The sequence below is a fragment of the Rana temporaria genome, chromosome 1 (assembly GCF_905171775.1).
Source record: "Rana temporaria chromosome 1, aRanTem1.1, whole genome shotgun sequence".
Lineage (NCBI taxonomy): Eukaryota > Metazoa > Chordata > Amphibia > Anura > Ranidae > Rana > Rana temporaria.
The window spans coordinates 59,892,133-59,908,176 of NC_053489.1; the positions used below are offsets into that span (position 1 = coordinate 59,892,133).

General features: G+C 44.9%; 2 protein-coding genes and 3 non-coding genes across 5 annotated transcripts in view; 2 read left to right on the plus strand and 3 right to left on the minus strand.

Annotated features, from left to right (window-relative positions):
- The window catches only part of CPLANE1 (ciliogenesis and planar polarity effector 1), a 185,927-nt gene that overhangs the window by 83,147 nt on the left and 86,736 nt on the right, over window positions 1-16,044 (minus strand). The window contains exons 21-22 of the mRNA XM_040338483.1: window positions 11,574-11,700; window positions 9,533-9,642 (exon numbers count right to left, since the gene is read on the minus strand). Of these exons, the coding sequence (XP_040194417.1) occupies window positions 9,533-9,642; window positions 11,574-11,700 (237 nt within the window). The remainder of the gene's footprint in view (window positions 1-9,532; window positions 9,643-11,573; window positions 11,701-16,044) is intronic.
- Window positions 144-2,854, plus strand: LOC120927670. Its single transcript, XM_040338494.1, has 2 exons — window positions 144-1,399; window positions 2,761-2,854. The coding sequence occupies exon 1, from the start codon at window positions 350-352 to the stop codon at window positions 1,388-1,390; it is 1,041 nt and encodes a 346-aa protein (XP_040194428.1). The 5' UTR covers window positions 144-349; the 3' UTR covers window positions 1,391-1,399; window positions 2,761-2,854.
- Window positions 1,397-1,555, plus strand: LOC120925726. The gene has a single exon (XR_005746925.1). It is a non-coding gene; the product is annotated as a U1 spliceosomal RNA (small nuclear RNA).
- Window positions 14,787-14,859, minus strand: TRNAK-CUU. The gene has a single exon. It is a non-coding gene; the product is annotated as a tRNA-Lys (tRNA).
- On the minus strand, window positions 15,903-15,973 carry TRNAG-GCC. The gene has a single exon. It is a non-coding gene; the product is annotated as a tRNA-Gly (tRNA).

A 16,044-nucleotide genomic window follows, 5' to 3' on the forward strand; every position in this document is an offset into this window, starting at 1 on the left:
TGATCCACCACAAAAAGGGAAAACAGGCTTGCAGCTTTCTCAGGTAACTGGTGACTGCCCGTTCCTCGGGTTGCTTTTTTTTTCAGCACAGCTTCAACAGATCAGTTTCTCCTAAAATCATAAGAAAGTTCTACAGGGGGCGTGGTCTAGCCGCAGGTGAAGATGGCTGCTTAATAGCAGAGCTCCCACCACTGCAGGGATCTTTGAACAACCCACTGCGTTTATAGACTTTTATTCCGGTCCTTTCCGGGATACATTCGTTCCAGACCTATCCGGCATCCTGGTGTGAACTTTTGGTGTTACCGGCAAGAAGGTTTATTCCCCTATCACAGCTTTTTACTGACACCGGATGATCGCTATGGCCAACATTGGATCTACCCATACGGATGCTCTATTAATTCCGACAGGTAATCCTGCCTCGGCTACTGCTATTATGTCAGCCAGTGGTATTGCTGTGGAAAATGTACTTATCCAGCCTAGTCTGAGTGATCTTTACAATGTGGCTGATGACATTAAGAATACCTTAACAGCGGCCATTGCGGCGCTGAGCCTTGATGTACGCGCTATTACTGCTCGGGTGGTGGATGTTGAAAATACTGCTGCGCAACAGGGTGCCATACTGCGTCATGTCAATCGCAAGGTTGATTCCCACACCCTCCATCTAAGAGATCTCCACCGCCAAGTGGAAGATTTAGAAAACAGAAGTAGACGCCATAACCTTAGACTGAGAGGTCTTCCAGAAATTGTTGATCACGATCAACTAACATCTGTGGTGTCAGACATCTTTAATAATCTGCTGGGACGTCCACCGCAAACCCCTATTAAAATGGAGCGCATTCATCGTGCATTAAGACAGAAAGGAAGGCCATCTGATCCCCCTAGGGATGTCATCTGTCATATTTCTGACTTTCAATTGAAGGAGGATATCCTCAGAAATGCCAGACTGCGCCATAAGTTCCTGCATGAAGGCGCTGAATTGCAGATATATCAGGACTTATCGCATATTACTCTCCAGAATAGAAGAGACCTTAAACCTTTATTGGATTTACTCAGGGAAAGAGCCATAATTTATAGATGGAAGTTTCCCTTTGGCTTGCAAGCCACTCATCAAGGACGTACTGCCCTGCTAAGAGTGCCAGAAGAACTGCAGATGTTTTGTGACGCACTAGGTATTCCCTATATTGATGTGCCAGATTGGTATGCAGAGTTTCGCTTCAGAGCTGCCAGGAAGGAGCAACAACAAATGGAAACCATGGAAACCATTCCTACACGCCACCGCAGACGTCGCTCCCCCTCAGTAAACAAATCACTGGACGCCTCCAAGGATCGTGAACCTGAACTGAAAGCAACAGGATCCCCGCGCGTGAGAAGACCCAGACGTGAATACTAATTGCTTAATGTTACCTGGCAGGGGAGACACCATGATCATGAAGGTGGTTCTCCCAGGGCGAGGCACGGCTATTGCACACTCTAGGCCGTGCTGATCGTGGTTGTCTTCCCTGCCGCTTCTCGGCCTTTTGGCTGGGACTGGGTGTGGTATCTGTCCTTATCAGTTGTCAGCGGAGCGCTGAAGCACCTCCTACATGGGGAGGGTGGATGCAATCCAATGATGTCATTGCACCTGGAAGGATGGTTTCAGCAGGGACTACGCCGTGCTGCCCGACAGAATACTGGGGGCCGGCCCATGGTTGAGTCTGAGCCATCTGGAAGGGTGCTCCTGGTGAGGATGGGTGCTGTGCTTGGTCTTGGTCTTTTTGCCGAGTTCTAGTCTGGCCTTCTGGCTGGCTGGTGTAAGTGCTATCTCTGTCGGCGATCCGGTTGGAGGAGCTGGTAATGCCCTGTGGTAGGACAGGGCAGAGCCATGCAAATCCGCTGGGTTGACGGAGGGTCTGGAGGGGCTAGTATTGGTGGAGGCTGCTAACTGGAGCGGCAGTTCTCCCCAAGAAAACCTTGAAGGGCTCTCTAGCTGACAGGGGTGGAGGGCTGCACTGGCCGGTCGGGGGGTCGGATATGGAACGAAAAGCCTATGGTGCATGTGCCCCTGGAGTGGCAGTCCAGGGGTATCTGAAGATCACTGTGTGTGAGGGACACATTGATTGAAGGATACCACGGTCACTGCACCAGATACACGCTTTTTTTAGCACCTGCCTCCTGGGCCGGGCCTTTTGGCTAGGACCGGAGGAATTTTTTATTCCTGGCCGGAGGGCCTGGTCATTGTTTCACCACAATGGCCACTTCTTTCACTCTCCTCTCCACTATCCCTTCCCCCACTTTATTTTATTTAAGCCTGTGTTTGTCACTTTTTTGTCTTTTTTTTGTTGTGCACGTTTTGTCACTGTGTGATTAGTAGGGTGCGGGTCCTCGGGCCAGCCCTGAACGTCTTGGGAGTGGGTGGACATGGCCTTCTGGCTTAGTTCGCCTGCTCTCATGGGGTCTCCCTTCGGGGGAGCCCCACCTAGTACTGGGAGGGTTCTGTTTCGGCAGTCCCTCCGAGGAAGTTGGGTCCGTGTCGGCTTCGGTTGCTCGGACCACAGTACCTCAGTCCCCGTCTGGAGCCTAACGCCCCGGGGGATCAGGGTTATGGGTCCCTCTTCACAGGAGGACCACTTGACGTTGCACCCGTCTGCACGTTTTTGTGAACACTCTTTATGTGTGTGCACATTTTTTCTGCACCGGGTGGAGTTTTTTGGGTGTGTTCACACGCCATAGGCTTTTCAAAAAAAAAAAAAAAAAAAAAAAAAAAAAAACTAATTGCTTAATGTTTTTCTTTCTCATCGGACTGACTGTTCCCACTCCCTTTCCTTCACTAGCAGATCTCAGGTTTACTTCCACTTCTCTCATCCTCTCTCCATGTCATGTTTTTTTTTTCTGCTTTTCTTTAAATAGCTTGTCTGGTATCGGCAAAGGGGAATATTTTATGTGTTACTATTAATGGTTTCAATTGATTACCTGATGTCTTTGGCATTTGGTTTTTAATTGTCCTGTGTTCCTCTTGCTGATTTCAGCCTTGTTACAATGTAATGTAATCGAATTGAGCAAGGTGGTGGATACGTTTTTGCTTCCTGCTTGGGATTGATGTTTAATTGGTCTTCCACTAATCTTGCTTATTTAGAGTTAATGTTTCTTTTCATCCCCTGTTGTACCAGGGAACTCGATACATTTTATCTTTCTGTTTGTTTTATTTTTTTTTTTTTTGCTGCCCAACACGTTTTATTGTCCTCTATATGATTTGTTAAGTAGAGGTGTATATATAGGGGATTAAACACTGTAGTAATAGCCGATTGATTGAATCGGCATGGGAATGCTAATGAAAAGTGTTAGACAATCTATTGAATGAAGTGACATTTTATGGAGGCATGGTAGGAGGTTGAGGGTCGGTGTGAGAGGTCAGAATTGGGAGAGAGGAAGGATGATATGTCGAAGGTTAGGAATGTGAATGAAAGGAAGGAAAAACAAATGACAAAAAAAAAAAAAAAAAAAAAATGATAATATATATATTAGTTATGAAATACGGGGAAAAAAAAAATAAAAAAAAAAAAAATTATTAAAAACATGGCTAATTAAGGGGATTAACTTGAGAGAGGGATACCTTGTATATTGATTATTTTTTGTATTTCTCTATACATGGGTATTCCATATGGCAACATTGATGTTTTTCTATGTCATCTCCCTGATCCCTAGTCACTTCTATGTTTTTTGAATATTTTGTTCCACTTTTTGGGATGGGTTTGAATCTAGGCAGAGAGGAGGGAGACCGCTATGATTGATAACATTAATATTAATATTTAAAAGAAAAAAATATAAGAAAATTATTATATATAGAAAATAAAAATGGTTATAATTGTAAAATACCAAAAAAATTTTGTAGAGAGGGTTATCTTTTAAAAAGTTGAACAGGCTCTGCTTAATGTCGTGAAACTTTTTTTTTTTTCTCCGGAACGACTATTTAGTGTTTAAATGTTGGATGGTAATCGTAAAACATTATCTGTATTTCATTATAATATGACAAAAAAAAAAAAAAAATATATATATATATATATATATGATATGTGATAACACAATTGGGGGTTTTTATGTGTTAATTTTTTTTTCTCTTTTTCCCTGTAGTGGTGGGATGTATGATTTTCATCTCATTCATCCTTGCTTGGGTTTTCTCCAACCCCACGATAGTTGCTTTAGTAGTTCCCAACCAGCCCTTGGTTGGCGTACTCTATTGCTGCTATAAATTTTACTGATCTACCTTGCTGAGTGATTCTTCGTGTTAGTTTCCTCTGTAAGGTGATCGGTTATCTGGGTATTTACCCGACGTTCTATAAGTTAGATTTCCATTATATAGTTATTTTTTCTGACCCTTCCCCCATTTTTCCTAATTGAACCTCCTTCCCCACACCTCAACCTATCCCTAAAATTTTTTTTTTTTTTTTTTTTTTTTTATATATTTTGAAAAATTTACAGTGATATTTATGGCCCTTCCTAGTAATATTTCCGATAGACCGCCAAAACTGAAATTTTATTCCCTAAATGTTAAGGGTCTAAACGTCAGGGAGAAGAGATCTAAATTATTTTTGATATTGAGAAAATCGAAAGCTGATGTTGTTTTCCTGCAGGAGACTCACTTCAAAACTGACAAGTTGCCTGCTTTTAAAGATAAATGGTTCCCGATGTCCTTTCATGCTACTAATCCTGAATCCAAGACCAAGGGGGTCACCACATTGATCTCCAAAAATTGTCCCCTTCAAATCCAGGATTCTCTGTTAGATACTGAGGGTAGGTTTGTTTTTCTCAAGGGTTCTTTATATAACAAACCTATTACTTTGGCGAATATATATGCACCTAACAAAATGCAAGTGCCGTTCCTTACAGATACACTACAACTACTTGATACCTTTAAATCTGGGATGCTCATTGTGGGGGGTGATTTCAATTTGGCTTTGAACCCCTTACTTGACACATCCTCTGGCTCCTCAAATATTTCCTATAGGTCCTTACATTCGATAAAGAATGTGTTGAAAAACATGTCCCTTCATGATACGTGGCGTACACTAAACCCAACCTCCAAAGATTACACCTTTTATTCCTCTCCGCACAACAAATATTCAAGAATTGACTATTTCTTCCTGTCCCAGAACGATCTTGAGGATCTTATTGACAGTTCAATTGAACCAATGTTTTTTTCCGACCATCATCCTATTACTTTCTCTATAATTTTTCGTTCCAGGCCTGTTAATAATAGAATTTGGAGACTTGATAATTCTTTACTTAACGACCCTGACAACGTTAGCTCCCTGACTTCAAAGATTAATTTATATTTTATTGAAAATGATACTGAAGATTTAGATCCTGCTTCTCTCTGGTCTGCACATAAATGTGTGATTAGGGGTGAACTGATTTCGATTGCCGCTAAAAGAAATAAGATGAGACAAGCACACATCAAATCCCTTACAGAACGAATCCATCTACTAGAAAACAAACACAAACAATCGTTAGCCTTGGACACTCTTTCTGATTTGCTGGAAGCTAGAGAGACCCTTTTAAGATTTTTAGATGAGAGGATTAAACGAAATTTCGCTCTATCGCAAAAGCTGTTCTACGAATTTGGCAATAAAACTGGCAAGCTCCTTGCCAAGACTCTTCATTCTACTAAGCGCATCAATAATAATAATATATATTCTATCACTGATCCTAGTGGGAAAAAATTGTTTTCCTCTTCTGAAATCGCCGATCGATTTAAACAATTTTATACTAAATTATATAATTTACCAGTAGATAATACACCCGATGGCTTGGCCGATAGGAAAGAGAAAATTACTGAATTCTTACATTCATATAGCCCGAATCCTATTAGCATGGACGACGCAATCTCTTTGGACAAACCCATTGATAGGGAGGAAACTATTACTGCTCTCAAACAACTTAAGACGGGTAAATGCCCTGGCCCAGATGGCCTATCTGTTTCCTATTATAAAACCTTCTCAGATTCTATTATCCCTCATTTTTTAAAAACATTTAACAATATCCCCTCTTCGTCCCCTTTCACTAAAGATATATTGGAGGCACATATCACCATGATTCCCAAACCTAACAAGGATACATCCCTGGTTTCTAACTACAGGCCCATTTCACTTTTAAATGTCGACGTTAAGCTGTATGCTAAAATTATCGCTAATCGCCTGCTCCCCTTACTACCTAAGATTATCTCTCTAGATCAGGTGGGCTTCATCCCAGGCAGGGAGGCGAGGGATAATACTATTAAGGCAATAAATATACAACATTGGCTCTCAAAATCTAGAGTTCCGGGTTTTTTTCTCTCCCTTGACGCAGAGAAGGCTTTCGACAGAATAGCGTGGGACTATATGAATGAAGCCCTAAAAGCGCTGGGACTTGGAGAACGCTTACTCAATCTTATTCATGTGCTTTACTCTTCTCCCACAGCAAAAATTAAAGTGAATGGTTGTCTGTCGGAAGCCTTCTCTGTGTCCAATGGAACGCGTCAGGGGTGCCCTTTGTCCCCAATTATTTTTGTCCTTCTCTTAGAACCCATGCTCAATAGACTTAGGAGTAATCAAGACATAGTTGGTCTTGAGAGGAAATATTATAAACTTGCTGCATTTGCTGATGACATTCTTCTCTTTCTCTCGAATCCCATAGTGACTATCCCCAACTTGTTGAAAGATTTCTCCCTCTTCAGTACGCTTTCAAACCTTAAAATTAATTTTGCTAAATCCACGGCCTTAAACATTTCTTTGTCTGATGCTACTGTATCCTTATGTAAATTAAATTTTCCTTTTCACTGGGGAGAGGACTCTTTGACTTATCTAGGAATTAAATTGACTCCAAATATAAAAGATCTTTATGATGCGAATTTCCTGCCTTTGCTCAAAATTATCAAGAATGACTTGTTAGCTTGGGATAAGGTTTTTTTTTCCTGGTTCGGGAGAGCTGATGTAGTCAAAATGAATATTCTCCCCAGAATTCTCTATTTGCTACAAACTATACCCATTAGGATTCCGACTACTTTTTTCAATGACTTTAAACGCATGTGTACAAAATTTATCTGGAATCAGAAACAACCTCGTGTTAAATGGGACAAGCTTATTATTCCCAAACTGTTGGGGGGTTTGGGACTACCTGATGTACAAAAGTATTACTGGGCTTGCCACATGACTCGCATTTTGGATTGGCACTTACATACCCACACCAAGGCCTGGGTCGACTTAGAAGGTGCTTCCTCATCTCCTGTTATCCCTCTGATCCATTTACCTTGGATTAATGCACGAAAAATCCCACCTGTCGCTTGCTCTCACCCTCTGGTGGGCTCTACCTTGCAAATTTTTAGGACCCTCTGTAAAAAATTCAATTTTTCCTCCATTTATGGTCCTCTTACTCCTCTGCTTTTAAACCCAGAGATCTCCTCAAAGCATTCGGTTAACGCTTCTGGTTCCACGCAGATCGGTTCGATTAGAGCAGAATCCTTTTTCGACAAAGGTGCTCTTCTTACTCTCGATTCTTTTAGGCTTTCCCACCCTGACAAGGTTATACTTCCTTCTGGATATGAACAGATCAAACGATTTTTGGGTCGTGCTGGGTCAAATTCCGTATGGTGCAGAAGTAAAACTATTTTTGAGACCTTATGTCTCCAAGATTCTCCTAAAAAACATCTGATTTCTGCAGTATACACGTCTTTTTTCACAGCATTTGACATCAAGAATGACGTAACCAATCTCAAATGGGAAAGCGATCTGGGCATCTCCCTCTCCGATGAGGAATGGGAACATGTTTTTCGACATATTCATAAGGGATCCATGAATGTGTTGACCCAGGAGAATAATTACAAATTATACTGTAGATGGTATAGGACACCTGCCATTATTCATAAATATAATGCAAGCACTTCGCCATTATGTTGGCGTTGTAACAGTGCTCAGGGCACTCTCTTACACATTTGGTGGGAGTGTGGTCTGATCAAACCCTTCTGGAAGGAAGTCCATCGATTAATTTCTCACATTACAACATATACCCCTGACTTCACGGCTGCTCAATATCTGCTACACCACTCCTCACTACCTCAATACATATACAAAAAATCGTTGATGTTTCACTTAATCAATGCCGCCAAACTCTGTGTACCTGTAAGGTGGATGCAATCTTCACCTCCTACCATTTCGGATTGGTTTACCAAAATTGGGCACATAGCCGAAATGGAAGAGCTTATTTCTCAATCCAAAGACTCGCCAAAGACCTTTTACGACATATGGGCATGCTGGTTATCTTTCAAGAGCTCCGTTGAATTTCATTCAATAAGGACTGCTTCTTTATAAGATTGTTTAATTTCTTTTTATTTCATTAGTTTTTTTTTTTTTTTTATTGATATTTTTCAAGATTGCTTAATTTCACCATCTCTGAACTCTCCTTCTTTTACTTTCTCGATAAGGGAGGTTTACCAGATGGGTTGCATACATTTTCCATCTCTTTTGAAATTTCCCCCCCCTTTTTCTTTTTTATATATTTTATTTGTTTTTTTTTTATTTTATTTTTTCCTCTCTCCCCTCTTCCTCCCCTTCCCTTCTTCCGCTCTCCTCTCCTTGTTCTTTCCTTACGTTTGTACTCTGATGACTTCTTGTATACCTATTTAACAAACGATTTTGTCTTCTGAGTAATGTTTTGTATGATATGCATATTATACAATTTGTGCATGTATTATTTTCTGTATTTACCTATAAAAATTCTCAATAAAATATTTGAAAAAAAAAAAAAAAAAAAAAAAAAAAAGAAAGTTCTACAGTTCCTCACCTGTACAGTGAAGAGTGTCTATAACTGCCTAGCTTAAAAAAAAAAGAATAGTACAGTTTAAAGCGGGGGTTCACCCAAAAATAAACTCTTTTACATTAGCTACATCCCTCCAGCATACTGCTAACATCTGCAGTATGCGTTTTTTTTTTTTTTTTTTTGTACTTATCGTTATACGAGCCCTTGTTATCCGGCTCCGAGCGGGGGATTACTTCCGGGTATAGGCGTTCCTAAGCTGAGAGGAGTTGATTGACGGCTGCTAAAGCGAGTCACGCCTTCCGAAAATACCCAAAGTCACACTCGGGTGTTTACGGCGCCTGCGCAGTCAGCTCTACGCGGCAGGCGCAGGCGCCGTAAACACCCGAGTGTGACTTCGGGTTTTTTCGGAAAGCGTGAAGCGCCTTAGCAGCCGCCAATCAACTCCTCTTCGCATAGAAACGCCCATTCCCCACAGGATTCCCCACTCGGGGAGCCGGAAAACAAGGGCTCATATAACGATAAGTACAAGAAAAAAAAAAACAACAGCATACTGCAGATGTTAGCAGTATGCTACAGCTAATGTCAAAAAGTGGATTTTAGGGTGAACCTCCGCTTTAAGCAGTAATCTATTTATTTTTTTTGGCATATTCTAGAACTATGACACCTCATAGATCAAATGAGAAAAAGCAAAATGCAAGTGCTCAGTCACAATCCTCAAGAACAAAAGTTTAAACAGGTACACTAGAATACAGAATAGATCCCGTACCTTAAAAAGCTTGCCACTGTCTCTTGCTTTTTGGTATTTTCTGCAGCTCAATGATAATCTCTCACGTACATGCAGCATCCAGCACAGAGCACAAAGCTCACGAAAGCATCCTATGAAGAGACACTTGAAACTTTACATGTGAGACTGTAAAATTGCACTAAAGAAATGCAAATGTCAAACTAAAAAAAAAACGAATTTTACAAAACACAGGCCAAAATGATAAAATAATGTAAAAATAATGTCGCTGTTTACTATATAGCCACACACAGCTGTCATTTCAGCACAGCGCTGTATATTCTTCTAGGGGTTCAATGGCAAAATATTTGTCTCCTGAACAGGGATTTCCTGGCCCATCTCCCCACTATGGACACTTGTCTTTCGTTTAGAAGAGTAATGATTAAAGCTGAACTCCAGACATAAAAAACATCTACCCGTGCAGTGGGTCCCGAGACATTTATTGCTCATTTTGCCTAGGGTATGATAAATAATATGATCTATTTACCCTATACCTCAGTGGTCATCAACCCTGTCCTCAGGGCCCACTAACAGACCAGGTAGACAGGGTTGATGACCATTGCTATACCTCACTGCTCTTCGAGAAACTGGTCCCCTGAAACCTCTTCCTTCCAGTCATAGCTCTCTGATCATCGTCACATAAAATGTAGGATCAAGTCTTGTACAGTTGGATGCGCAGGGCCCATCCATATTTTAGAGGGTTGGACAGTGAAGGAGAGTACTGGCTGCCATCAAAGAAGGGAGACCAGGATTTGGAGCTCTGTTTACAGATTTTTTTTTCATTTACAGTATAGAACCCCATTTAATTTTACATTCGGCCAAAATATAGCTAAGGCATAGACACAGAAGTGTGTTTGTATATATAAAATGTTTACCTTTTGGAGCATGTTACAACCATATGTAGGGTGTAACGTGTAACATGCTCCAGCAGCAGTCCCCATGTATAATGATTTTTCACAAATTGTCTTCCTCACCTTAAAGTGGTTCTAAATCAGTGGTTCTCAACCATCTAGGGCCGTGACCCCTTGATAAAATTTCCCAAGTTGTGGGGACCCCTAACAGTAAAATAATTTTCGTAGCGTGGGTTGTCAGCACCCAAGACAAGTAATTTATGCCCCTAACCCACAGACATTTAGCGCTCCCTGAGTCCTTGTAATGTCAACTATAATCGCAGGTAGTGTAACTTACTGTCTCCGGCTTCACTGTGTCTCCAGCTCTGTGGTGTCTCGTAGCAGTGACACCTATGCCGAAATCAGGCCTGCCCCTCCCACTTCACATTCCTCACCAGCCAGCTGACCTCTAGTCTTTGCCCCCCAGCCATGCCGTAAACTGAATGGGCACCTGCGAAGAGGCTGAGTGGGCAGCTGTGGGCTCCAGGAACAGCTCTGCTGGGTGACTGCAAAAATGCTGGGAGAGTGATACGGGCTTCAGGAACAGCCCAGGATTTGGTGACCCCTGGTAAATCATCATTTGACCCCCAGGTTGAGAACCACTGTTCTAAAGGCTCACGATTTTTTACCTTCAACCTTCTGTGTGCAGCAGCCCTCCCTGCACAATACTAACCTGAGCGCTATTGCGATCCAGCGATGTGCATGAGACTCTCCTTCCTCACTGGCTGAGACAGCAGTGGGAGCCAGCTAATGGCACCCACTGCTGTCAAGCACAGCCAGTGAGCCAAAAAGAAGAGAGAGGGAGTTGGGCCAGGGTCTGAATGGGCATGCAAAGCAGCAGCTTGGGAGCGAATCCCTACAGCAAGCCGTTTGTTCTGCGAGCACTCGGCAGGAGGGAGGGGCCAGGAGCACCGGAGGGGGACCCGAGAAGAAGAGGATCGGGCCTGCTCTGTTTAAAAACACTGCACAGAGCAACTTCGTGTAACATGTTTGTTATTTGAAAAAAATAAATAAAATAAAAACAACAACTTGCCTTTAATATCACTTTAAATAGTTAAAAACGACATCACCATAGATGTGTATGCAGGAGAACAGTTGACTATTACAAGGTTCACAACAACTGACCCAAAGCTCACCTACTACACTGCAGGATACGAAATCTCCACCTGCTCCCGGCTTGAGAAACACAGTTCTGCCATTTGCATAATTAAGTAAAGCTTCTGGAAGTGGACTCAGAGGGGGAAATGCACCCTTAGCACGAATCTAAAACAATAGGGAAAAAAATTGTTAAAGGTAATTTAAGCTTAAATATACCAAAAAAGTATGTTGACACCCTTCCTTCCCTAATTATTGAGTTCAGGTAGTTCCAATGAAGGGTACTGTTACAGCATACAATACCATTTAGGACAACAGTGTGCTTCCAGCCTTGTGTCAAGACATGGTTTAAGTTTGGTGTGGAGGAACTCGAGTGGCCTGCACAGAGTTTTGCCCCTAGCCCCACTAAACTGGAAACCAACTTCAGCCAGATCTTCTAGCCAGGGGTCAAGTCCTGGGGAAAAAAAAGTGGGAACTCCCACCCAAGATCCACTCCCCCACCAAAAAAAAATAGGATTTTTTGTACTCACCGTAAAATCCTTTTCTCTGACGTCCATGGACGGACACAGCTCCTTAAGTCTTGACAAGTGGGGTTATGTTCCCTGTTTACAGGAGAGGACTAGGCAGAAACATGTTAAATGGTTAAATACATGTTACATTAACAAAGTTGAACAGCCCCGCCCAGGGGGCGGTCCCTCCAGACATAACCCTCCTCACTGCAGCTTGCAGCCTCAGTTCGTAACAAGCAGTACAAACCTAAAAAGGAGGGGTGGGAGCTGTGTCCGTCCATGGACGTCAGAGAAAAGGATTTTACAGTGAGTACAAAAAATCCTATTTTCTCTTATCGTCCATGGACGGACACAGCTCCTTAAGTCTTGACAAGTGGGACGTCCCCAAGCAGTGTCAAAAAACGAGGGGTGGGAAATATATCAGTAAAACCAATTTTAACTTCACCCCAAAACAAGCAGAGCTCCTCAAACGGAGGAGATGCAACTTCAAACGGCCGCCTGCAAACACTAGCGGGCGAAAAAAAGCATCAGAAGATGCACTCACAGCAACCATGTAAATTCTGGAAAGGCTGTGAACGGACGACCAAGTCGCCGCCTCGCACACCTGAGACCGACGCATGTCGTCGGACCGGAAAAGGGGGGCCCGCCCCTTAAGAACACAGGCCTGTATGACAGCCTACCTGATCCACCGAGAAATGGTGGGCAACGAGATTGTCAGTCCCCTTTTGTGGACCAGACACCGACACTAAAGAGTCAGATCTTCCGAAACTGAGCAGTAGCAGGCTAGTATACCCGCAAAGTGCGTACCCCGCCTAAAGTATGAAAGGCAACCTCCGTAGGATGCGGCGGCCGAGGACAGAAAGATGTGAGAAACAATGTCCTTATTCTGGCGAAAAAGCCGAAACCACCTTCGGAAGAAGGGTAGGTCGCGGACGCACCACCACCTAAGGCTATGAAGGATCAAACATGGCGGCTTGCAAGACAAGAGCGCCAACTCAGAAACCCCTCTAACAGAGGTAAAAGCCACTTAAAGGGGCCACTTCTGAGATAGTGTCAAGAGAAAATCTCTCTGATGTTTCCAAAAGGAAGATTCCCGAAGAACCGAGAGCGCCAGAGTCAAAACTCATGGGGGAAAAGATGGGCCAAGGGGGGGTAAGGTATAGGATAAGCCCCCTCCACAAAAAAAGGTACCCACCAGGGAACGGCCGCAGAAAGGCCACTGAAAGAACACAGCCAAGGCTGAAATCTGCCCCCAAACGTTGCTCTAAGCTAATTTTTTGATCCACCAAGCTGTAAAAACAGCAGGCCGATGGACCCCGAGTACGTCCGTGGACGTCACTCCATCTCTTTGCACCCAGAGATGTAGGTCCGCCAGACACGACGGTAGGTTCACCGGAAGAAGACTACCGTGCCCTCAGCATTGTTGAGGTGACCGGGTCGAACAGACCCCGGTCCCTTAAAGTCTGGCTTCCAATAGCCCTGTTGAGCAAGTCAGTGACTGTACAACAGGAGGAAGTATGGGACCTCGAGACAGGAGGACCTCCTGCCCTGGCTACCGCCAGGGTACCTCCGCTACCAGGCGGCCGAAATCGGCGCACCCAGGATCTGAAGCTATTAAAATCGTCGGGATTCCTCAGCCTCCACTCTGTGGGGAAGCCACTACAATGGGGGAAAGGCATAAAAGTCGCCGAGACAGGCCCCACAGGGCCACCAGCGCAACTTGCACGTCTGTACCAGATCGCTAGATCTGGCCACTAACCTTGATACCCCTGTGGCTGAGACGAGTGGCTAGGAGATCCATGCCCTGCGAGGCTCACCTCCTGCCAGGGAGTTGACTCCATGTACCAAGACCAGTTGTCCTGATTCAACATCAGGCGACTCCAGTAGCCCGCCTGCCGGCATACCTAATGGTAGCCCGAAGCCACCGGCGTGGCGTTGTTAGGTTGAATCAAGATCGGACGACCTTGCAACCCCCTCGACCATGAGGAGAGGCATAGCCTCTCATAGTACCGCCCATAGTACTAGGGCAAGTGACGGTAGACAAGGTCTACGGCACCTGGTATTTCCAGGCGGACTCCCACCCAGGTGCTAACCAGGCCCGAGCTTGGGCAGTTACCGAGATTGGGCGCATATAGGCCTGTGTGGTCGTAGGTCCACTCACGTCCAGCGACTCTGGGCCGACCGGACCCCCCAGACGCCCTCACAACCCTAGAGGTTGGCGTCCGTTGTAATCTCCACAGAAGGGAAGAAACCACCTCCCAGACCGAAAAGTCAGGGATCCCAGCCACCAATTCAGAGAGACACTGACTAGGTGGCGTACCTGAATCTGATGATTCAGAGACCAGAGATTCGACAGCATTTCCCTCTGGAAAAAAACACGAGTGTGGAACTAGGCATACTCTACCGCCTCGGAGGAGGCTATCCACAGACCTAGAATTTGCTTGCAAACGGAGAGACCAATTGCGTGATGTCAATAATCACCACCGACTGAAGAGTCTGCAAGTTCTCCAGGGAGAAAAAAGACCTTTGCCACCGAGGAGTCCAGAAGTCGTAGGCACTCCAAACTGAGTCGGAACCAGGGCCGACTCCAAATGTTTAACACCCACCCGAATTCACGGAGGGTCCGAAAAACCACAGACACAACCTCTGAGTCAGGAAGTCGTCTAAGTAGCCACGACAGCAAAGCCTCGCTGTCCCAACAAGGATAGGATAAGTGCAAAACTCCTTGGTGAAAATCATTGGTGGCGCCCAACGTGGGGCACGGACCCACGACCCTGAGATTAAGAGTCTCATGCTCTACCGACTGAGCTAGCCGGGCTGCTGGCACCAGTTCAAAAGGAAGGCCCACAACTGACCGTGGGCATCTCCATCGCGAGGCACAGAAAAACTCTATGACTTGCGCAAAGTTGAACAAGCATGTATGCGTCCTTATGTCCAAGGACGCCAGAAAGTCCCCCGGATGAAGCGCAGCTAAAAGCTATATAGGTAGCAGCCCCATGGTGGGTCGTACCTATGACCTTCTGCACCGAAGTGCAAGTGGCTACCCCACTGAACGAATGGATTCCGAGCGGACCTACCCATCATTCACAAAGACCTTTAGGTCCTTGAAGCCCAAAATCGGATGGATCATGCCCATCCTTGGGACCGAGATAGAGTCCCTCAAACCACTAGTCCTGCGGAAAAGATAAAATCACACCGCAGCTTAGCAAGTCCCATACTGCTCAAAGGCAGACCGAGCCGGGAGAGGGAGACCCGAGGGAAGAAAACTATTCGGTGGATCGGAAGGGACCCTATCTAGTACCCCGAAGATACCACCTCACAGACCCACTGTCGGAGGGCATGGAGGTTCACCGAGCTGTTAACAGCAAAGGCGACCCCCACTTCAGAGACGGGCAGGGGAAGCTACATACATTGGCGGGTTCGGTTGCCAGCGCAATTGGCTTACGCACCCAGGGACGGATCAGCCCCCCAGCTGAGCCCTTGTCGGCCCAGGAGGTTCGCCCGCGGCCCCTGACTGACGGAAAAAGACCGCTTTGGAAAAAGAAGGACCCGGCCCACGGCGGGGGCCCCTTCCCCCTGGAAGCCTGAGGGAGGAGAGCGCTCTTCCCTCCAGTGACATACTTGATAATGTCAACCAGCAAGGACCCAAAGGTCTCCCACCCAAAAAGGGTAAATCAGTCAGGGCGTATGTTAGAGGCCTGGCCAGCAGACCAGCATTCCAACCAGAGAAGGTGCCATCTCAGAAACCAAAGCCCTGGATATCAAGGGCGCGGCATCCAGTGAAACATCACAGACATATACAGGGCCCTGGACCTGCAGGTCCGTTAGCCTAACAACTTCGGGAGAGAGTAAAGTACTCATTGCATTGTCCGGGAATCGAACCCGGGCCTCCCGCGTGGCAGGCGAGAATTCTACCACTGAACCACCAATGCATTTATCCACTGTATGGTTCAAAATGCTCACTCAGTGAGCGACTGGGATCCAGAGTAGTGGCCACAATAGG

What these genes read in the sequence shown, in the direction of transcription:
- LOC120927670 (XM_040338494.1), top strand. Translation starts at nt 350, where the DNA reads ATGATCGCTATGGCCAACATTGGATCTACCCATACGGATGCTCTATTA.